Here is a 20,151-nt window from a genome sequence, read left to right as displayed (position 1 = left end):
CTCTTTACAGCCTGCTATCCACACACCTTTCTTGGTCATTGCAGCTGCAAAGCAGGAATGGCTCTGGCATGGGCACGCATGGCGCGGCAGGGCGCAGCGGTGATGGCGGCGGTGGCGGCAAGCAGCAGGCGGGGCTGGGCGCGGGCGGCGGGCGGGGGAGCGGCCCGGGCGCGTCGAACAGAGTGCTCGCGGTGCGGACTGCCGTCGCCAGGCCCGGTGGCGGTCGCCGGGATTGCCCCAGCGGTGCCATCGCTAGCGCTTGGGGGGTTGGACACCGCCATGGAGCTGGCTGGTGTACCCGAGTGCCGTGCCGTCCACGGAGTGGGCGCTGGCTCTGCCGGCGCAGAGTACAACCTGTTCTGCCTCCGCGAGTGGCTGCCGGCCCTGCCCAAGCTGTGCGTCGAGCTGGCGGCTGATGGCAGCGTGGCGAATCGTGCTGGCGCGTACACTGCGCCGGAGCTCAAGCTGGTCACCCTCTCGGACTCGCGGTGGGTAATGGCTGGCGAGGCTCTCCCGAAGCTGCTGGCCGATGCCGGCGCCGCCGACACGGCCGCGGTCCCCGACGACGCGCTGCGGGTGGCGGCAGAGGTTAACGACGGCGCGCCGGCCGCGCACGGGAGCTTCACCGTCGACATCGAGGCACCAGATGGTGGGATAGTGGCACGAGTGACGCGCGACAATGGCACACCGGGCCCGCAGCTCGCCATGGCCTTTGCCGCCGCCGAGGACGAGACCGGGGCGGCGACAGCGCGGGTCGGAACGGGCGCGGGCGCGGTCGAGGCTGTGTTCGAGGCTGCTGCGCCGCCGCCGCTGTTTGGCGGCGCAGCAACGAGCAAGGGCAAGGGACTCATGTTTTAGGCATCGACGGCTAGACTTAGGCGCGCTTGGCCTTGGCCTTGGACGAGGTGGCAGCCCGCATGTCGGCGAGCCGCTGCTGAAAGTCGAGTGAGGCGTACGAGTGGGCCTGGCAATCAGCCTCGCGGGCGAGCGCGGCGTCGAGGCCGACATCTGCGGCGTTGCGAAGGGTGCGAGTTAGAGTCCGCGAGGCCTCGGGCGAGGTGTTGGCGGCGAGATCGGCGGCAAGTGCGAGGGCTGCGTCAAAGGTGGACCGGATGCCCGCAGCCGGATCCTCGGGCGCTGTCACCAGCTCGTTAGCAAGGCCAAGGTCGACGGCCTCGGCCCCAGAGACTAGATCGCCAGAGAGCAGGAGTCGTGCGGCGCGCTGCGGGCCGACCAGAGCCGGTAGCGTGTGGGTGCAGCCCATGCCCGGGTGCAGGCCGAGGCGAACAAAGTTGAAGCCGACCTTTGCGGCGTCGTGGACGAGGCGCATGTCTGCGGCGAGCGCAAAGCAGCAGCCGGCGCCAACGGCGTGGCCGTTGATGGCGGCAATGACCGGGACAGGCAGGTCGCGGACGGCGAGGAAGGCTCGGTAGAAGGCCATCATGTGCGCCGTGTTGGAGACCGGGTTGTCCTGCGTCCGCTCGTGGAGAAAGGCCAGGTCGCCGCCGGCCGAGAACGCCCGTCCGCGCCCGGTCACCACCACCGCCCGCACAGCCTCGTCTGCGCTGAGCTCGCGGACGGCAGCCGTAAACTCGCCGCCCATGGCCACCGTCAGCGCGTTGAGCGATGCCGGCGCGTTGAGCTCGAGTGACGCCACGCCATTGTCCCTCGTCGTGACCACCACCAGCGGCTCCGACTCGCCCGCAGCCGTCGTCACCGCGCGGCAGCTGGCGGCCCCGAGCCGTGGCGCCGCGGTGGCAGTCAGCGTGGCGATGCAGCGGAGCATGGTGTGAAAGAGGAGAGAGGAGTCCTGGTGACGAAGGGGGAGGGGGAGGGACTGGCTGCGGCTGGGCACCGGTTGGTCCGCGGGCGCCAACGGAGGTAGAATCTACGGCGGATAGCGCAGCCAGGGGACGTCAGCCACGGGAGGTCGGCCAGGCACGATGCCGCACGGGCCCGGCACACCGCACTCGGCAACCATCGGCACTCGAAGCGCCGGTGCAGACGCAGAGAGAGCAAGTAGAGACACCGTTTGCAGGGCGTGTTGATCGGCAGCAGCAGGCAGAGCATGCAGTCCATTACGTCGTTCTTCGGCCCGCCGGCGGGCGGGGCTGGCGGCGGCTCGCGCAAGCGCGGGCGTGAGACGGCGCATCCGGCATCCCTGGGCGCGTCGAAGCGGCAGCGGTCCGACTTTCCGGAGCCCGGAAGCAGCGGGGGCTGGGGCAGTGGGCATGGCGGACATGGCGGCGGCCATGCAGCGGCGGCCGGGTGCGGCTCGCGGTGGGCGGCGCTCGAGGCGTCGCTCCCAGCCGACGAGCCGCACAACCCAAACTCAGGGCTGAGCGAGACGCAGCACGAGGCGGTGCAGGCGAAGCGTCGGGCGGCGCTGCGCAAGCGGGCGATCAAGGCGGCGCTGGCCGAGGACTTTTTCGGAAACATGGAGCTTGCGCTCGACGAGTCGTGGGCCAAGCGGCTCGGCCGCGAGTTCGACAAGCCGTATTGGCTTGCACTGCAAGCCAAGCTGCGGCGCGAGGCCGTGAGCGGGCGGCGGATCTTCCCGCCGGCGGCCGAGGTCTTCAACGCCTTTGGCTTTACTCCGTTTGACAAGGTCAAGGTCGTCATTCTCGGCCAGGATCCGTACCACGGGCCCGGGCAGGCACACGGCCTGTGCTTTTCGGTCCGGCACGGCGTCCCGCCGCCGCCGTCGCTCAAGAACATCTTCAAGGAGCTTGAGGCCGAGTACGAGAGCTTTGCCAAGCCCGACAACGGGTGCCTCGAGTCGTGGGCCAAGCAGGGCGTCCTCCTCCTCAACTCGATGCTCACCGTCCGGGCCCGCGACGCTGGTTCGCACCAGAAGATGGGCTGGGAGCAGTTTACTGACGCCGTCATTGCGGCGCTCAACAAGCACCGGACTGGCCTGGTCTTTCTTCTGTGGGGCTCATATGCGCAGAGCAAGGGTAAGATTGTGTCGACCTCCAAGCACTGCGTCCTCAAGTCGGTCCATCCGTCCCCACTCTCGGCCTACCGCGGCTACTTTGGCTGCAACCACTTTGGCAAGGCCAACGCCTTTCTTGCCAAGCGCGGCCTCGACCCGATCGACTGGCGGCTGCCGAACGTCGATGGGAGCCTGCCCGGCGGCGCGCCCGCGCTTGCCGCCACCATGCCGGCGGCCTCGGCGCCGACGCCGCCGGCCCCCGTCAAGAAGGCAGCCGGTGCGGTCAAAGTCGCGCCTGCAGCTGCTGGCGGCAAGAAGCTCGTCCCGCCACCATCTTCTGTCGGCGGCAGCACCTTTCCGTCCAAGCGGGTTCAGATTGCGGCGCCGCCGGCCCCTACAAGCGGCGGCCATTCCGGGCCTGTGCGGTATGACGGCGACTTTGACTCGCTGTGGTGAATAGCCCTTACCGGTACACGGTTGTTCGGACGCGTTGTCGCGCGTCTCAAAGTGAACAACTTGATGATGCTTGACTTCCAGGTCACCAGCCGACGCTGCGCGACGCCTGCTCAGCCTGCGGCTTGAAATAAGAGGCGCGCCCGATGCGTGGCTCGCACGTGGGTCCTGCCGCCCGACGCTTGTTCTGGCGACGCTCTTGTGTGCAACGTGGGCGGCGATCTCGCTGTTCTCGCGTGCAAGAACTCGATCGAGTGCCGCTTCCTGGCAACCTGCTCTCGTCTTCCAGACTCAACGACCTCGCGCAAGCGGAAACGTCCCTCTGCAGCGACTGCTCGTCATCACCGCTTTCCCCAACAAGCCGCCGTACGCCGTGACTGCCCCGCCTGCCGGGGGCTTCATGGTAAGCGATCGCGGCCGCGGACCTTTTGCGCCGCGTGCGGCGTCCATCTCTGCATCGCCGACTGTGTTCTGTTGTAGCCCACCAGTGGCCACAGCAGCCATCAACACCTTGTACTTCTCTTTTACCGCGATCGATGGACGTTGCGGAGCGCGGCTTGTGCGATGGACAAGTTTGTCGATTCCGTACCGTAAAGGTTAAGAGCCGAATTGAGTGGAGCGGAAGGGGGGGGGGGGGGGGGGGTGGCTGCGGGCCGGGCAAGCAGGCAAAGACTCGGCTCGGCTCGTCAGGTGTAGTGGCGAGGGCATGGCAGCCATTGCCTCGGGAGTCCACCGGGCGCATGAGGAGCAGGCCGAGGCCAAGGTCAAGGCCAAGAAGGAGAAGCACACGTTCAACGACATCTCGACGAGAGCCTCTGTCTTCCGCGACAAGCTGATCGAGGAGTTCCGGCTGCTGGAGAACCTGGAGCAGACGCAGAGCTCGCACGCGCCGGTCTTTGACGCAGGCTCGCTCTTCCCGGCGCCCGACGAAGACGAGGACGTCGTCGGCGGTGGCGGTGGGAGTGGGAGTGGGCGCGGAGTGGAGATGGCATCGCTCGATGCGCGAGCAGCCGAGGCTGGCGTGCTCGAGCCGGGCGGAAACCGGACGTTCACCAAGGTGCTGAAGGAGACGCCGCACCAGATGGTCAAGTTCAAGCATTTTAAGCGGCGGCCGGACAAGGAGGGCGAGTTCAAGAAGTTCCAGGACAAGCGAATGACGCGGCTGAAGAACGTCAACTCGCCACCGCTCGGCCTGTGGGCGCACTGGATCGTGACGCACCACTACTTTGAGTGGCTCATTCTGGGCGTCATCCTCATGAACGCAGTCGTGCTCGGCGTCCAGGCCGAGCTGAGCGAGAACGAAAGCGAGTACTGGCTCACACTCCGCATCCTGTACTTTCTCGATCTCTTTGCGCTCTACGTCTTTCTCCTGGAGATCGGGCTCAAGTGGATCGACTCGTTCATGAAGTTTTGGCAGTCGGGATGGAACGTCTTTGACTTTCTGGTCACGCTCCTTTCGGCGGTGCCGGAAGTTCTCCCGTTCTTCCTCTCGGGCTCATCGGCGTCGTCGCGCAAGTTTGCGGTGGTTGCCAAGCAGTTGCGGCTTCTCCGCGTCCTGCGAGCGCTCAAGCTCCTGGTCCACTTTACAGGCATCCGAATCATCGTGGAGACGACGCTCCAGGCGTTCAACTCGATGTCGTTCATCATGATTCTGCTCGGCCTTGTGGCGTACATCTACGCCGTCGCTGGCATCTACCTCTTTGCCGAGTACACCGAGTCGGAGCGGAGCGATCTGCAGTACCAGGAGAAGTTCCGAGGCATGGGCAACGCGCTCATCACGCTCTTCCAGCTCATCACGCTCGACCAATGGTATCTCATCCACCAGGATGTGGCACTCATCATTCCGCGGTTCATTACGGCGACGTACTTTCTCTCATGGGTCTTCATCGGCGCTTTTGCCTTTCGCAACATTTTGTGGGAGTCATGGTCAAGAACTTTGCCATTGCATCGGAGCGGATGCACGAGGAGAAGATGGCCCGCAAAAGAAGCGCTCGATCCGGCGGTACTTTAAGAAGCTCGACACGTACAACACGGCGATGGCCAAGGGCGCCACCAAAAGCCCGAACCTTGGCGTTGGGGTGGCAGGTGCTGGTGCGTCGGCAGGCGCAAAGTCGGCGCTGCACTCGCCGCCCGGAGGCGGGGCGCCGGCCGGGGCGCCAGGCGCCGGCGGCGTTGGGCCGGTCTCGCGCGGCTCATCGCGAGCCGCATCGCCGGTAGGCACTGACGGTGAGTCGTCCACTGAGGACGACTCGAGCCTGCCCAACACAACGCTGGCGTCGCCGGGCGGGCTCTCGCGCGCCAACTCGGGCCTTCGCCGCAGGCCGTCGAACCGCTCGCTGGCGACGTCCAACGCGACACTCGACTCGATCGTGCAGCGGGTCAACTCATTCCTCCTCACCAACCGCGAAGAGGGCCTGGGATGGGAAGCACACATTGCTGCCAACCTCCAGGGTCTCACCGCCGGTGAGCTGGAAACGCTCTGGCCGCGCGACACGCTCTTCCACTACCTGCAGGACATGCAGCAGCTGCAAGAAGTGCATCGTGAGTTTCAAGAGCTGCAGCTTCTTGCGTCGTGGACGCTATTTGAGGCTTTTGACACGTGATGTGTCGGCAACTGGCGGCGCCCTGCCGCGGATTGAGCGGAAAGGAGGCGGGAGGGCACGATCTTGCTTTACCTGCGCTTACGCTTGAGCGGGTCACCGCGGCGCTTGCGCTTATTCTTGGAGACGCGGCGCTTGACGCCCTTGTTCTTGCGGACGGCGATGGCGTCGGCCTCCTTGTGCAGCATTTGCAGCTCAGTAGACGAGAGCAAATACGACGGGATCTTGGCCAGCCCCTTGTTGACGGCCTGCGGGTTGAGGACGACGTCGTGCTTGAGGGCATCGAGATCAGTGGGGTTGTCCTCAAAGTGAGCCTGGAGCTTGTCCGAGTTGACGATCTCGTTGCGAATCTCGGCAATACGTGCATCCTTGACGGTCTTCTTGGTGATGGACATGAGAACGTTGCGAACGCGGTACTGGAACTGGACAATGCGCTTGAGGTCAAAGTTGTACGCCTGGAGATCGAGCTCGCCGCGCGCCATGCGCTTCCGGGTCTCGGGGTTGCTCTTGGCGGTGGCAGACTCACGGGCAAGCTCGCCGCGGAGGCGCTCAAGCGTTTGCTTGTCGCGCGACGAAACCATCGAAAGAGCGGAGCCTGCGGCACCGCCGCGAGCCGTCCGCCCGATCCGGTGGATGTACGTCTCAACGCTGTTAGGAAAGTCGAGGTTGATGACGGTGTCGACCTCCTTAAAGTCGATTCCACGCGAGACACCGATCTCGTCCTCATCCAGGTTGCTCTTGGTCGTCTTGGCCTTGCCAGACGTGGCCTTGGCCTTCTTGGCCGGCGGGGCGTCCGAGCCGGAGCCCGAGCCGGAGCCATCCGAGGCAGAGCCAGAGCCAGAGCCAGAGCCAGAGCCAGAGCCAGAGCCAGAGCCAGAGCCAGAGCCAGAGTCAGAGCCAGAGCCAGAGCCGGCGGCCGAGTTCGAGGCCGATCCAGAAGCAGAGCCGCCAGAGTCGGAGCCCGAGCCGGAGCTGGAGCCAGAGGCCTTAGCCTTTGCCTTTGCCTTTGCCTTGGTCTTGGTCTTGGCCTTGATCTTGGTCTTGGTCTTGGTCTTGGCCTCCGGCTTGGACTCGCTCGTCGGCTGGACCGGCATGACAGTCGCCTTGTCCGTGGCGATGAGGTAGTCAAACATACCCTTGCCAAACTGCGTCACTACCGAGTAGCGCGAGTTGAGCGGGAGGTCGGCGTTGAGGACAGCGCAGCGGAGCGAGAAGCGCTCGAGGAAGAGCTTTGTCTTGTAGCAGCGGTCGACCGAGTTGACAAAGATGAGAACCTTGCCCTTGATGACGCGGAGCTTGAGGAGTGAGTAGAGGAGCAGGTACTTGGACTCTTCGTCGACGTAGATGTAAAACTGCTTGAGCGAGCTGGCGGACATGCCCGAGGCGTCGTCCTCACCGATACGGAGGACGACGGGCTTGTTGAGGAGGAGCTCACGGAGGGCAAGGACGTCGTCCGAGAGCGTGGCCGACATAAGCACGGTCTGAACAATGCGTGGAAAGTGGCCGAGAAGAGCCTTCATGTCGGCCTCGTAGCCATACGAGAGCAGCAGATCGGCCTCGTCGACAGCGACTTGCAGCAGGCTGTCGGCCAGATTGAGGAGCGGGGCGAGGAGGAGGACACGCGACGGAGTGCCAATGAGGACGTCGGGCAAGGCGCCAAGGAGCCGGGTCGACTTGAGCGTGTCGTCGGAGCCGACCTGGTAGAACGAGATCCGCTGCGGGCAGTGGACGGTGAGCTGCGAGACGACGTCGTAGACCTGCCGGCAGAGCTCGCGCGAGGGGACCAGGACCAGGCCCTTGATGGAGCCACGCGCAGGCTCGGTCCCGGACTCGAGCGCCACCGCCTTGTGCAGCAGCACCCGCTGGATGAGCGGCGCGAGATAGGCAACGGTCTTGCCGGACCCTGTCCGTGCCCGGGCCAGCACGTCGCGCCCGTCCAGGATGAGCGGGATGGCCTGGACCTGGACCGACGACGGCGTTGTGTACCCAAGGTCGAGCAGCGCCTGCTCGAGCTCGACGTCGAGGCCAAAGGTGCTAAAGCCCGACACGGTGCCCTCGAGCTCGGTGGATGCCATGCCGTGTGCTGGAGAGAGAGTGGTGGCGTGGCGAGGGGCGGCAAGGTGTCGGCGGTGATGGGCGATGGAGACGATGGATGGCCGACCGCTGGCTGGCTGGCGGGCCGACGACTGCTAGGCAGCGACCGGGCGTGGCGTGGCGCGGCGCGCCTGGGCGTGTGGCCCCGCCGGCGGCACCAGTCTCGACTGACAGTGGAGGCACACACACACACGACTCGGAGGCTCTGACGGACAGACCGCGTGGAGGAGCCTGAGCGAGAATGCAGGCCGGAGGATCCAGCAGTGGTAGGAGCGTGGGCATGGGCATGGGCGGCGGCGGCGGAGGTGGTGGGGCCAAGGTCGGCTCGGTGACGCGCATGGTGGCGCAGATGCAGGGCGCGAACGGGGGAGGAAGCAGGAGCGGGAAGGCGCCCGCAGGCGCGAGCGGGAGCAGCAGCAGCGACAGCAACTTCGCGAGTGGTGGCGGGATGCTGAGCGGGCTGCTGGCCTCGGTCTCGCTGGTGGGGCTCGGGCTCGGCGCGCTGCGGGTGGTGGCGCCAGCGGTGGCGCTGTTTGTGGTCCGACGGGCACGGGTAGTGCTCCGGGCGCGCGGGCCGGGTGTGGCGTATATGGACCTCCCGCTTGACCATCCACTGGTGCAGGCGCGGCTGGAGGGGGACGGCGCGGCGGCCGACGACGGCGGTGCGGTCTCGTACGGCGTCCTGCTCGCGCCGCGGGCCGGCGCCATCGCCGTCCTGGACGAGCTGCGGGCGACCGGAGTGTACAAGGGCGTGTGGGCGACGATGTTTATCTCGCTTGTCTCGCGTGGCTTGCACACACTGCTTGACCAGCCAGTCTACACCGCGCTGGTGGCGCAGCGCGGCGAAAAGACTGTCTCGTCGATGGGCGAGCTGGTGCGCGGGCTCCGGACCTGGCCGCCGCGACTGCGCCTGCCTGCGGTCTTCCCGCTCAACGACCCATACTACATCACCGAGCACGTGCTCACCATTTTGCTCGCACCGCTGCGGACCATCACGCTGCGGTACATGAGCGACGTGCCGTCGGCTCACGGCGGGACAGCCAAGCCCAAGTACGCCTCGTGGTGGGACGCGGCCAAGACGGCCGTGGCCGAGACCGGATGGGCCTCGCTCTTCAAATCGCGTTTGTGGAGATGGTCTCAGACCGGCTCGACGACCTGGTCTTTGACCTTGTCCATCACGTCTTTCTGCGGTACTTTGTGCTCAACTTCCGCTCGCCGTGGCTCAACACCCACGTCCTCCTCTCGTACGTGGTCAGCGGCATCATCTCCTCGCTTGCTTGCCATCCGCTTGACACCATCCGAATCGTGCTGGCCCGCGACGGCGAGCAGGCGCCCGAGTACAAGGGCCAGCCGTCGGGTTCGGCCCGCTACTCGGCGTTCTGCGGCATTGCCGACGCGTGGCGCGACCGCATGACAGAGTACGGGCCGGCAGGTCTCTTCCACGGTTACGAGTTGATTGCCACCGCACGCGCTCTTCACATCGTTCTCTCGACGCTTACCGGCGCTGTCTGCGCCCGCCTGGAGCGGCGGCTGCTTATGTGGGGTTGGTCGTAGCCTACGCCCAACCCACTGGTTGCAAGGTGGCCGAATCGATGGTATGCGTCGCTTTTGTCGTACTACCGCCGCCGTGCCATGTAAACTAGCCTCAGCAGTACTCGGCTATGCCCTACCACACATCCACGAGGGGGCAGTGCTATGTGGATCATCGGATGATATGAACATTTTCGCGGTTTTCTCGAGGAGAACACATTTGGAGAGTACTTCATGGATACCAACAGATAGCTCACGTTGTGCTCTAGAGAATCATGTCATGTGTAGGCCAATAGCAGGTTGCTAGGAGTGGTAGTGGGTGGTCTTTGCTCGAAATCGTCGAGAACGCCCACATAGATGCGATTCAAAAGTTTTGATTCAAAATATATAGATTTAGTATTGTAAAAATATAAAAAATAATGTGGGAATAAAGTAGTTGAACTTTGTACGTATACTACAAGATAAATTATATAAAATTGATATTTCGGTCGTTTGAGGACTTGTTTTTTTACATCCTGCTATTTCTTGCCGCCTGCCATGCGAATGACAACTATGATTGACTTTGATGTGATCCCAAGTCACCCGAGTACCGACAGCGGCCTCAAGGTCCAGTAAAACACGATCTGCATCACTTCGGCGGCCTATAGGGCCAGTCGGGGCATCCCCACAGCGACCCCATGGACAGCCCATAGAAATACTACAGGACCGTTCCCCGACCGTTCCCCGAACGTTCCCAAATGCGACCGTTCCCAGAACGTTCCCAAATGCGAACGGTCGGGGGACGCTCGAGCGTCCCCCGAACGTTCGCCAAAATAGCGTTCTGGGAACGGTCCCGGAACGCTATCCCAAGAACGCGATGTGACCATCGGGCTCGGTCCAGGTCCAGCTCAGCTCGCCACGTTCCTCCTCTATACGCACTCTCTATGAACACCACTAAACCTTTACGAACATCAACGGTTGCCCCAAGGACAGAGCAATGTGCTTACTGCCTCGTAAGCGCCATGCACGTTTCCAGTCTCGAGAAATCGTGAGGGAAAAACGGGATGGAGCCGAGCGCGTCCTGGGTGGGACTCACTCCCCGTCCTCGAGATACTGGTGTGGCGCCAAGAGACGCGGCGGATACAGGGCAAACGGCTCCAAGCGCCGTGGGACAAACCGGGCGAGAGATTCGTTGGCTTTGGGGTGGCGACGGCCGCGATACACGTGGATGAGGACGCGCTGAGGATGGGAAGATTTGCGGACGCGGATGTACGAGACAATGTTGTCGGACCGGGCGCGAAACGATACCTGAACCGAGGCATCGTTCGCTATCGACCGCCACCCCCCGGTCGACCGCCACTTGACCGGCGGCACGCCCATGGGATCGCACTCGGGATTGAGCTCGGGCACCGCTGACTTGGGCATCCGTGGCACAACATACTCGACAACGTCGTCTCGGACGTGCTCGACGAGCTCAATTAGAAACAGCCGCCCCACCAGCTTCTCGAGACAGGTGGGAAGCAGGCTGAAAGTCGGGATGTTGAGGAGTGAGCCGAGCGAGTTGGAGAGACATCCCATGAGGAAGATGTAGTCCTCGCCGCGGAGACGGACAGGCAGCCGCCCGCGCTGGATGACAATGTGCATGTGCGGCGGCTGATGCATGAACATGTGGGTGGCCCGAGTTGCCGCATTCGTCGCACCCGTCTCGAGCACCTCGCTTGCGCCGGCCACAACCTGCGAAGAAGCCCGCCCCGACGATGCCCGCAGCGAACCAGTCCTGCGCTGGCCATTGACGCCGTGGGTCGTGTGAGCATCCTCGATAAGCGACAGTTCGAGGTCGAGGTCGACGGAAATCGGCGGCGCCGAGAGCATGAATGTCGGCGATTCGCTGTCACCGTCGTCATGGAGTTGCAGCGATGGTGGAGCCGATGGTGCGCCTACGCTTGCCGCCAAGCTCTGACGACCCACAGCGGGCTCGACAGGAAGCCGGTTGGCAAGCAATGCGGCGGAAACTGCCGGCGATGAGACTCGCAGCGGCCGCCGAGGATCAAACGCTCGCAGCGGCAAGTCTGTGCTGAGCGAGACAGAGACCGGCAGCGGAGCGCCGACCGCAGCAGACGACGGCGACGCTGACGAGAGACCAGCTCTGGCTATGCCGAAGCCCAGGCCCATACCAGGTGCAGAACGCGGCCCAGTGGAAGACAACCGCGAGCCAAGTAGTCGCGGTCGCTTGGCACGCGGAGGGTGTAGCAGCGCAGGCTCGCTGCTACGGACGTCGGGATCGGGCGCGACCCCATTAACCAACGGCACCAAGCCTGGCGATGGCGGCCCAGCGGCTCCCCGCGCCCGCTTGGCAGCCTTGGCCTTGGCGCGTGCGCGATCACGGACCCGCTGCTCGGCTTGGGCGCGCTTGTGCTGCTTGACGAGGTGGCGGCGGCGGCGGCGAGCAAGGGCCTCGACACGGTCGCGGGTGACGGCAATCCACGAGTGCGGCTCAGAGATGTCAATCTGGCAGCTGGCGCAACAGAGAGCGACAAGACGCTGGCGCACCGCGCAGTGTGGACAGACAATGGTGAAGACGAGCGGGAGCTCGGAGCGACACTCGGGGCACTGGACGAGTGCCGGTAGGTGCAAGACGCCGCAGGCGGCACACTCGCGCGCAACGCCCAGCGTCAGTGCCAGAATACGCGGCACGGCATCGCCAGGCACGGCCACATCCTCCTCAGCGTACGTCACCACCCGGCGGGTGTTGCCCGGATCAGACGCCAAAGAGTACACACGACGGACAATGGGCCGCCCACTCTCGGCCGAGTGCCACAGCGAGACAGCGGCCGACGCGTTGCGCGACGGCGGTGGAAGCTGGTGCCACAGCGGACCAAAGGGATCAACCCGCGCCAGCGCCTCGTCCGGCTCGATCTCGGCAGCCTGGCACATGATGGCCGCGCCGCGGCAGAGCTCGGCAAGCAAGCCGTCGGTGGCGAGTTGGCGGGCAAAGGGAACGCGGAAGGCGTATCCGGTCTCACCCTCGGACTCGAGCACGTCGATGATGGACGGCCAGGGGTCCTGCCGATCGCGGACCAGCGTCCGCAGCAGGTCGCGCTTCTGGATCGACTGTCCGAGAAGCGAGGAGTGCATGGCTGTGGAGGGGGGGGGAGGGGGGGGGGACCGGGGGGGGTGGGGAGGGTGGTGTGTGTAGGGGTGGATGCAGAGGGGTGGGGTTGCCCGGAGGGCGGCTGCAGGTGGGGCCAGTCCCAGGTGAAGAAAGAGAGGTGTGGGTAGCGCAGGTGCAAGGTGCTAGGAGCAAGGGTCGCACCGCCAATGCCGCTGGCCATCACGGCCGCCCCTGCCCACGAAGACGGCGAACGCGTCCGGTCCGAGTCCGAGTCGGGCACCACTCGTCGCAGACCGCCCGCACCATGGCTGCCAAGATCGAGTCCATGCTGCAGGACTGCATGTCGTCTATCCTAGCCAACGACGATGTCAACACCACCGACCTCTACCCGACCATCATCGAGGTACGGCCATGGTCCTTCCCCATCCCATACCATACCTCTTCCCTCCCCCCCCCCGTCGCCTGCCTGCGGCATCCATCCACCACTCACACCCTCCCTCCTCCCCACCCCCCCCCCCTTCCCTCCCCGCCACAGCTCATCATGGAAGACGTCAGCGAAGAGGTCCCCGAAGACGCAGAGTCAGTACGCACCCTCTCCATTCCCCTCTCTCCTCCCCCTCCTCCTCCCCCCTCCCCCGCTCTTCCCCCCAACTCACCATGCGCTCCTTTCGGCTCTTCTTCACCTCGTCGTCTTGTCAGCTCGCCGAGGTCGTCCGCACCGTCCTGGTCGATGATTTCGAGGCCGAGATTGACGACAAGGCCTTCCAGCGGTTTGTGAACAAGGTGTTCCCGTCGGCAGCGGCGGCCAAGGCAACGACGTCGCGAACGGCGGCTGCGCGGCAGAAGAAGCTCGAGGCCGCGGCGCGCAAGGCCGAGCGCCAACAGTTGGAGGCCGACATCCTGGCGTCGGAAGGCAAGGGCAAGGCTGGCGCCGACTCGGACGACGAGTCGGATACCGGGCTCAACATGGGCGAAGACATCATCATCGACTCGTTCAACATCTTTATGGGCGGCGCGCAGCTCTACCGCGAGGCGTCGATCACGCTCGCCAAGGGCAACCGCTACGGCCTGGTCGGCCCCAACGGGTCCGGCAAGACCACGCTGCTCAACCACATTGCCCGCCGCGAGGGCGACTTCCGCATCCCGTCGTACATCGACACCATGCTTGTGGAGCAGGAAATCGAGTTCAACGAGCTCTCGGCCCTCGAGTTTGTCATTCGCTCTGACAAGCGCCGCCTCAAGTACCTGACCAAGAAGGAGGAGCTCGAAGCCAAGCTAGAGACCATGGGCGACGGCCGTGCCGCGGACGCCCTCTCCTCGGAGCTCAACAAGGTGTACGAGAAGCTGCAGGACATGGGCTCTGACTCGGCCGAAGCCCGCGCCTCCGCCATCCTCTCCGGTCTCCAGTTTACCGAGGAGATGAAGGCTGCAGCGACGACCTCGTTCTCTGGAGGCTGGCGCATGCGCATCTCGCTCGCCCGTGCGCTCTTTATCGAGCCGCGCCTCCTGCTCCTTGACGAGCCGACGAACCACCTCGATCTGCACGCTGTCATCTGGCTCGAGTCGTACCTGCAGACCTACCCGCACACGCTGCTTGTTGTCTCGCACGACCGCGACTTTCTCGCTCAGGTCACCACCCACACGTACCATGTGTGGAATCAGGGCCTCACCCTGTACAAGGGCAACTACGACCTGTTTGAGGTCCGCTTCCAGGCCTTTGTCGACGAGTACAACGCAAGCATCGTGGCCAAGGACAAGCGCATTGCCCGCGAGAAAAAGTCCGGCAAGTACGTGCCGCAAGAGGGCGACAAGGCGAAGATCATCCGCTTCAAGCCCATCAAGCTCCAGTTTGACGAGCCGACCCAGCTCTCCATGCCGCTGGTCTCGGTCTCCAACGTCTCCTTTGGCTACCCGGGGTGCGACACGCTGTTCGAGGACGTCTCGTTTGGCATTTCCATGTCGTCGCGCATTGCCCTTGTCGGCCCGAACGGAACCGGCAAGTCGACGCTGCTCAAGCTCATCACCGGCGAGCTCGAGCCACGCCAGGGCGAGGTTATGCTCGCGCGCAAGCTCCGCATCGGCCTCTTCTCGCAGCACTTTGTCGACCAGCTCGACATGAACGCTAACCCGATCCAGTACCTCGCCGCCAAGTTCCCCGAAAAGAACGAGCAGAAGATCCGGCAGTACCTCGGCATGTACGGCCTCAAGTCGGCCCAGCACAAGCAGGTCATCTCCACTCTTTCTGGTGGCCAGAAGTCGCGTGTCGCCTTTGTCGAGCTCTCCTTCTCCAACCCGCACATCATCATCCTCGACGAGCCAACCAACAACCTCGACCTCGAAACCACCGACGCCCTCACCGCCGCGCTCTCCCAGTTCAAGGGAGGCGTCGTCCTCGTCACCCATTCGCCGTCGCTCATCTCGGGCGCCTGTAATGAGGTCTGGATTTGCGACCACGAGAAGAAGGTCAACACATACCCGGGCACCTTTGACGAGTACCGTGAGGATCTCATCCACGAGATGCGCGAGCTGCTCCGCGAGATGGACGAGGAGCGCGCCAACAAGTCGCGCGGCGGCAAGGGCAAGGGTAAGGGCAAGGGTAAGGGCAAGGGTAAGGGGGGCAAGGGCAAGGCCAACGCTGAGGAGCCTGCCGGTGGCCCGTCTGACGTCGACCCCGATGTCGAGGACAAGTACGGCGACGTAGTCGGTGCCGCTCGCCTCTGGACCAACCCCTCAATCGAGGCCTTTGCCGTCCTCCACCGCACCCTGCCGGACCTGCTCAAGCGCCCGGGCATGGTCAAGTTTGAGCCGTTTGTGGCTTCGCCTGAAGTCGAGCTCGCCCAGGTCTTTGCCGCCCTCGACGACGCCTTTGCCTATGCCAACATCACCCTCGCCTTTATGAAGGAGGCGCCGGCCAAGAAGAAGAAGCGCCGCAAGAAGAAGGGCTCGTCGGCGACCGCTGACAAGGCCGACGAGCCGGCACCGACGCCGTCGTGGGCCGTCAACGCTTTTGTCCAGGTCCCGGCCCTCGAGTGGTTCTACAAGGTCAACCCCAAGGCCAAGGCCGTCCTCAAGTACCTCGACAAGATCCTGGGCTCGTTCTTCTCGCTCGACCCGGTCCGCGTCGCCAAGGCCGCCTTTGTCAACGAGGCCATCCTCTCCAAGCTCTCCAAGGCCGTCACCATCTGCGCCTCGGACATCTCGGGCACCGAGTGCGCCGACTTTACCGTCGAGCCTGACGGCTGCATCTCGCAGCCGGCGTGCAGTGCCAAGCACGTCCGCGGCCACGAGGGCCTCGCCGTCTCGCGTCTCTGCACCGCAAACATGGTTGCCGAGTCTGGCTGCTCCGCCCGCGGCTGCAAGCACTCGCACGCCCTCAAGGGTGGCCTCCGCCGCGGTGACTGGTACGTCAACTCGACAAACACCGACGTGGTGTCGGGTGATGGCTGGGCCGTCACCTGTGAGGCCGGTAACGTCCCCGGCCAGCGCCTCAAGCAGGTTTCCCTCACCGTGGGCGACGGCTCCGTCCCGGCCCGCGACCTCCTCGCCCTTCCCGCCACCAAGGACGCCATCGCTGCCGCCATCGACGCCCTTGGCCTGCCCTTTGCCACCGTCTGGGTCGAGTCGTCCACCTCTTCCAACTTTATCGTTGTTCCCGACACCCCCGACTGGGACGACCTTGTCGCCCGCTTCCCCTCGCTCGCCCACCTCGGCGCCCCGCGCCACGAGCACGAGCTGTGGGAGGCTGTCTCGCTTGCACGCTCGCCCATCGTCTCGCAGCTCCTGCTCGGTGACGATGAGGAGTAAAACCGCCCCATGCAGGCCGGGGCCCGTACCACGTACAACCAACCCATCGCTTTAGTTTGCTCTATCCGCAGCATCGGCCGCTCCAGCTTCAGCTCCAGCTCCAGCTCCGCCACTGCTGCTTGCGCCACTCGCGCCGGCCTCACCACCGGTGGATACCGGAAACAGCTCTGCAAGCTCGGGCGTGATTCGTGCAACAATCTCCGACCGCATGGCGGGGACCCGACCAAGAATGGCGTCGGTCACGTCCCTTGGCAACCGCAACGCACGAAGCTCCTCCATGATGGTGCTCTCGTGCTCGACTGCTGTCCGCATCTCGCGGACCTTGCGGACGCAGAGCTCGCGAAGCGTTGGCACGGTGATGTTCCACTTGCGGACCGTCCCATCTTGCGACGACGAGAGGAGCACGCCACGAGTGAGCTGGACTAGCGAGACAACCGAGCTAAAGTGCCCGTCAAAGACCTGGACACATGCCCCAGTCTGCGCCGACCACCGTCGGATTTGCCCGTCACCCGAGCCCGAGAGCAAGTGGCGTCCACCAGGCTCCACCTCGAGGCACTGGACTCCACGCAAGTGACCGCGGTAGACCATGATACAGGCAAAGTGGCCCGCGACTCGCCACGCCCGCACAGTGCAGTCGTCTGAGCCCGAGTAGATGACTGGGAACGGGTGAACGCCGTCGGGCACAGGATCACCAGGATGAAAGCCAGAGCTGTAGTCGAGGCGGAGATGAGAGGCCAGGCCCGAGAGCGGGCGGACCACTCCGTCCGGTGAGGTGACCAGCGCCGAGTTGGAGATGTCGACAGCGGAGAGTGGCTCAGTGGCAAGGCAGACCACAGACTTGCGGTGGCCTGTGAGATGGCCGACCTGCGTCCCAGCCTCCACGCTCCAAACCCGAATGTCGTGGTCAAACGAGCCTGAAAACATGTACCCGTCGACCATAAGCATGCACTTGATCGACTTGGTGTGTGCCGAGTAGAGATGGACTGGCCCGCGAACGTGCATGTCCCACGAGATGATGGTGTGGTCGTACGAGCCCGAAAAGAGTATGCCGCGGTGGACACACAGCTTCTGGATGCTCTTGTGGTGCCGCCGGAGCCGGGCAACCGCCTCACCGCCCAGTCTCCACTTGCGGATCGTCTTGTCGAGCGAGCCCGAGAACACCGCACCGTCGTCTTCGCTAACCACCAGCGCAAAGACAGTCCGCGAGTGTCCCATCATCTTGGTCAGCAGCTCGCCAGTCTCCACATCCCAAAGATAGATCGCCGCCCCCGCCCCGGCTGCCCACAGCCGCGAGCCCGATACTCTCAACACGTTGATGTCGTCGGTGCACCCCGTGTACCGCTGGATGCAGATGCCGGACGCCAAGTCCCAGCGGTACAACTCAGCGCCGTGCGAGAAAAAGAGAGAGCCCGAGTTATCATCGACATACATACAGGTGGCATGCGACTCGCGGTTGTCAAACTTGATGAGATGCTCTCCGGTCGCCACGCTCCACTTGGAGACCGTCCCGTCCTCCGACGCCGAATACAGCACCCGTCCGTCGGTCTCCACAGCCCGAATCGTCCGCGAGTGGTGGTCGCGAAAGGTCTGAACGAGTTGGCCCGAGACAAGGTCCCACTGGCACACACACTTGTCCATCGACGATGAAAACAGGAACCGCTCATGGATCTTGAGATCGAAAATGGTCTTGCAATGCTGCACCCACACCGCAACGCACTCGCCAGTGGCCAGATCCCACTTGCGGACCGTCTTGTCCTTGTTGGCCGTGTACAGATAGTTGCCGTCGCGGACCATAAACTGCGTCGACGTTCGCCGCTGCGGAACCTTGAGCACTTGCAGCAGCGACCCGTCATGCACACTCCACACGCAAATCGACTTGTCGTTCGATGCCGTAAAGAGCGAGTTCTCATCGGCCTCCATGCAGTGGATATGCTTGATGTGGCTCTCCATTACTTTCCACGGTCGCATGATAGGTGTCGTACCCAGTGGTGAGGCCGGTGGCTCAGATCCAACCAGCTCGACCCCGCTCTCATCCTCTTCCTCGGTCTCGTCCTCTTCTCTTTCGCCAAGCACCTCGTCGCCACCTCCGCTGACGCCTACTCGGCCTTCGTCCACCCCACCTCCTGTACCCCCAGGCCTGTCCGGCGCCTCGTGGCTAGCATCGCTGCTCGACATCTCGCCGTCAAACACCAAATGCCGCGGCCGGCCGCTAGCTTCGCCTCCTCCGCCTAGCTGGTCCGACCACGGGCACCGCCACAGGTACACACGCCCATTGAAGGCACCGGCAAAGATGCCCGGCACCCCATCCTTGACCAGCGCTGAAGTCAAAACATCGCCCGGCCCGACATATCGCATCAGACATGCACCCGTCTGTCGCACGCCACGTCCCGTCCATCCGTCCCGTCCATCCGTCCCGTCCATCCGACCCGCGCCTGCCGTGAGTCCCTCCCAACCCGCCACCTGCGGAATAGACCAAGTGCCAACCTGCCCACACACGCCCGACACACACACATCCGCACACCCACATCCACACACCATGGGCCACCTCCTACCTCCCACACCCACTCTGCATGCCTATTCTCCTGCCATACACCCCCTGCCTTCCCCCCCCCTCCCCACACTTCCCGCCCAGCCCCGTGGAACATGGCGAACACTCGGCGGGCAAGTGGAACACCCGCTGCCACTCCCACCACCCTCCCCCCCCCCCACCCCGACCTCCCCCCCCCCCCCCCTCCACCCACAGGGGCCTACCTCGATGTCCCAGCGACGGAGCGAGCGGTCGACAGCCGAGGCTGAGACCAGGGCGCCGTGTGTGAAAAAGAGCCAGTCGACGTCTGCGTAGTGGCCGAGGAAGGAGCAGATGACGGTGCCGGATATGAGTGAGACGGCGACCAGGTTGCCAGCCTCGCCGCCGAGATAGACCACGTCCCGAGGGCCATTGATGAGCGCCGTGAGCCTGAATGGCACACGCGCCTCCACCACCAGTCCATCCGTCTCCTTGTCGTACACAAACACCCGTCCCTCGCTCTTGAGGCCCACCGTGACCGTCGTCTTCTGCAGTGCTACAAGCGCCATCCTGGCCGCCTAAGCACAGGTGAGTCAAGTGCTGCCTGCCGACCTGGCAAACTGAGCGGTGCAACTCGCCCTCGGTTGCCCGAGCCACCATCAAGCATGGTCATGACTTGAACATCGCGGGTTCTACACAACTGGAAATGGCGACACGATCAATGGCCACCCATGATGGACGCCGACGAATGCGATGGATGTCAACCAACCACCTCTTGATGCAGAACCCAGCCGATACCAAAGACTACAACGTATGCAGAGGGCCAAACCAGTTCCATCCGGCTGTCACAGCATCATCTAGCCACCTCGGCTATCGCCGCCCATTCTTCTTACCTGACTCGATTGATCTGTTTCTCCATTCCTTCTCTTCTGACCGAACAACCTCGTCATCCTCTCATCCCTCCGTCTCGAGCATGATTGATCACGGACAAAATGTCGATCTACCGCATCCCCGCCCCCGAGCTGGAGCGATCAGCCCTGCTCTGCAATGGGAGTAAGCAGAGGAAGTAGTATGCTTGTGTTTGTTTACACATAGAAAATGGAGCACTGTGGCGGCGGATCGACGTCATTGGCCATGT

At 64.0% G+C, this 20,151-nt stretch overlaps 9 protein-coding genes across 9 annotated transcripts in view; 5 read left to right on the top strand and 4 right to left on the bottom strand.

Annotated features, from left to right (window-relative positions):
* Nucleotides 1–39, bottom strand: part of AMSG_08363 (purple acid phosphatase 18) — a gene marked incomplete at both ends in the record, with an annotated part of 1,841 nt that extends 1,802 nt beyond the window's left edge. The window contains one exon of the mRNA XM_013899979.1: nucleotides 27–39. Coding sequence (XP_013755433.1) covers nucleotides 27–39 — 13 coding nt within the window. The remainder of the gene's footprint in view (nucleotides 1–26) is intronic.
* Nucleotides 40–57: 18 nt separating this feature from the next.
* Nucleotides 58–670, top strand: AMSG_08362 (uncharacterized protein; the record flags this gene model as incomplete). Its single annotated transcript, XM_013899978.1, has 2 exons — nucleotides 58–627; nucleotides 659–670. The coding sequence occupies 2 exons, from the start codon at nucleotides 58–60 to the stop codon at nucleotides 668–670; spliced, it is 582 nt and encodes a 193-aa protein (XP_013755432.1).
* Nucleotides 671–874: 204 nt separating this feature from the next.
* AMSG_08361 (enoyl-CoA hydratase/isomerase) lies at nucleotides 875–1,786 on the bottom strand (the record flags this gene model as incomplete). The annotated part of the gene is made up of 1 exon (XM_013899977.1): nucleotides 875–1,786. The coding sequence occupies one exon, from the start codon at nucleotides 1,784–1,786 to the stop codon at nucleotides 875–877; it is 912 nt and encodes a 303-aa protein (XP_013755431.1).
* A 282-nt stretch (nucleotides 1,787–2,068) lies between these two features.
* AMSG_12160 (uncharacterized protein) lies at nucleotides 2,069–6,615 on the top strand (the record flags this gene model as incomplete). The annotated part of the gene is made up of 3 exons (XM_013900046.1): nucleotides 2,069–3,387; nucleotides 4,085–5,267; nucleotides 5,374–6,615. 3 exons carry the CDS (start codon nucleotides 2,069–2,071, stop codon nucleotides 5,989–5,991), a joined length of 3,120 nt encoding a protein of 1,039 aa, XP_013755500.1. The 3' UTR covers nucleotides 5,992–6,615.
* A 1,900-nt stretch (nucleotides 6,616–8,515) lies between these two features.
* On the top strand, nucleotides 8,516–9,636 carry AMSG_08357 (uncharacterized protein; the record flags this gene model as incomplete). Its single annotated transcript, XM_013899976.1, has 2 exons — nucleotides 8,516–9,166; nucleotides 9,214–9,636. Exons 1-2 carry the CDS (start codon nucleotides 8,531–8,533, stop codon nucleotides 9,634–9,636), a joined length of 1,059 nt encoding a protein of 352 aa, XP_013755430.1. The 5' UTR covers nucleotides 8,516–8,530.
* Nucleotides 9,637–10,530: 894 nt separating this feature from the next.
* AMSG_08356 (uncharacterized protein) lies at nucleotides 10,531–12,726 on the bottom strand (the record flags this gene model as incomplete). The annotated part of the gene is made up of 2 exons (XM_013899975.1): nucleotides 10,531–11,735; nucleotides 11,862–12,726. 2 exons carry the CDS (start codon nucleotides 12,724–12,726, stop codon nucleotides 10,684–10,686), a joined length of 1,917 nt encoding a protein of 638 aa, XP_013755429.1. The 3' UTR covers nucleotides 10,531–10,683.
* A 144-nt stretch (nucleotides 12,727–12,870) lies between these two features.
* On the top strand, nucleotides 12,871–16,522 carry AMSG_08355 (ABC transporter F family member 4). Its single transcript, XM_013899974.1, has 3 exons — nucleotides 12,871–13,106; nucleotides 13,239–13,286; nucleotides 13,403–16,522. The coding sequence occupies exons 1-3, from the start codon at nucleotides 13,008–13,010 to the stop codon at nucleotides 16,505–16,507; spliced, it is 3,252 nt and encodes a 1,083-aa protein (XP_013755428.1). The 5' UTR covers nucleotides 12,871–13,007; the 3' UTR covers nucleotides 16,508–16,522.
* An 18-nt stretch (nucleotides 16,523–16,540) lies between these two features.
* AMSG_08354 (ribosome assembly protein 4) lies at nucleotides 16,541–19,614 on the bottom strand. Its single transcript, XM_013899973.1, has 2 exons — nucleotides 19,259–19,614; nucleotides 16,541–18,877 (listed from the first exon to the last, which is right to left on the bottom strand). Exons 1-2 carry the CDS (start codon nucleotides 19,580–19,582, stop codon nucleotides 16,559–16,561), a joined length of 2,643 nt encoding a protein of 880 aa, XP_013755427.1. The 5' UTR covers nucleotides 19,583–19,614; the 3' UTR covers nucleotides 16,541–16,558.
* Nucleotides 19,224–20,127, top strand: AMSG_12159 (uncharacterized protein). Its single transcript, XM_013900045.1, has one exon. The coding sequence runs from the start codon at nucleotides 19,720–19,722 to the stop codon at nucleotides 20,068–20,070; it is 351 nt and encodes a 116-aa protein (XP_013755499.1). The 5' UTR covers nucleotides 19,224–19,719; the 3' UTR covers nucleotides 20,071–20,127.
* The last annotated feature ends 24 nt before the right edge of the window (nucleotides 20,128–20,151 follow it).

The sequence above is a fragment of the Thecamonas trahens genome (assembly GCF_000142905.1).
Source record: "Thecamonas trahens ATCC 50062 unplaced genomic scaffold supercont1.40, whole genome shotgun sequence".
Classification (NCBI taxonomy): domain Eukaryota; order Apusomonadida; family Apusomonadidae; genus Thecamonas; species Thecamonas trahens.
This window is presented reverse-complemented; position numbering and strand designations above follow the sequence as displayed.

What these genes read in the sequence shown, in the direction of transcription:
- AMSG_08355 (XM_013899974.1), top strand. Translation starts at nt 13,008, where the DNA reads ATGGCTGCCAAGATCGAGTCCATGCTGCAGGACTGCATGTCGTCTATC. An exon ending in TCTACCCGACCATCATCGAG is followed by an intron (nt 13,107 to 13,238) that starts GTACGGCCATGG and finishes TCCCCGCCACAG; the next exon opens with CTCATCATGGAAGACGTCAG. An exon ending in TCCCCGAAGACGCAGAGTCA is followed by an intron (nt 13,287 to 13,402) that starts GTACGCACCCTC and finishes TCGTCTTGTCAG; the next exon opens with CTCGCCGAGGTCGTCCGCAC.
- AMSG_12159 (XM_013900045.1), top strand. Translation starts at nt 19,720, where the DNA reads ATGGCGACACGATCAATGGCCACCCATGATGGACGCCGACGAATGCGA.
- AMSG_08354 (XM_013899973.1), bottom strand. Translation starts at nt 19,582, where the DNA reads ATGGCGCTTGTAGCACTGCAGAAGACGACGGTCACGGTGGGCCTCAAG. An exon ending in TCCGTCGCTGGGACATCGAG is followed by an intron (nt 18,878 to 19,258) that starts GTAGGCCCCTGT and finishes GGCGTGCGACAG; the next exon opens with ACGGGTGCATGTCTGATGCG.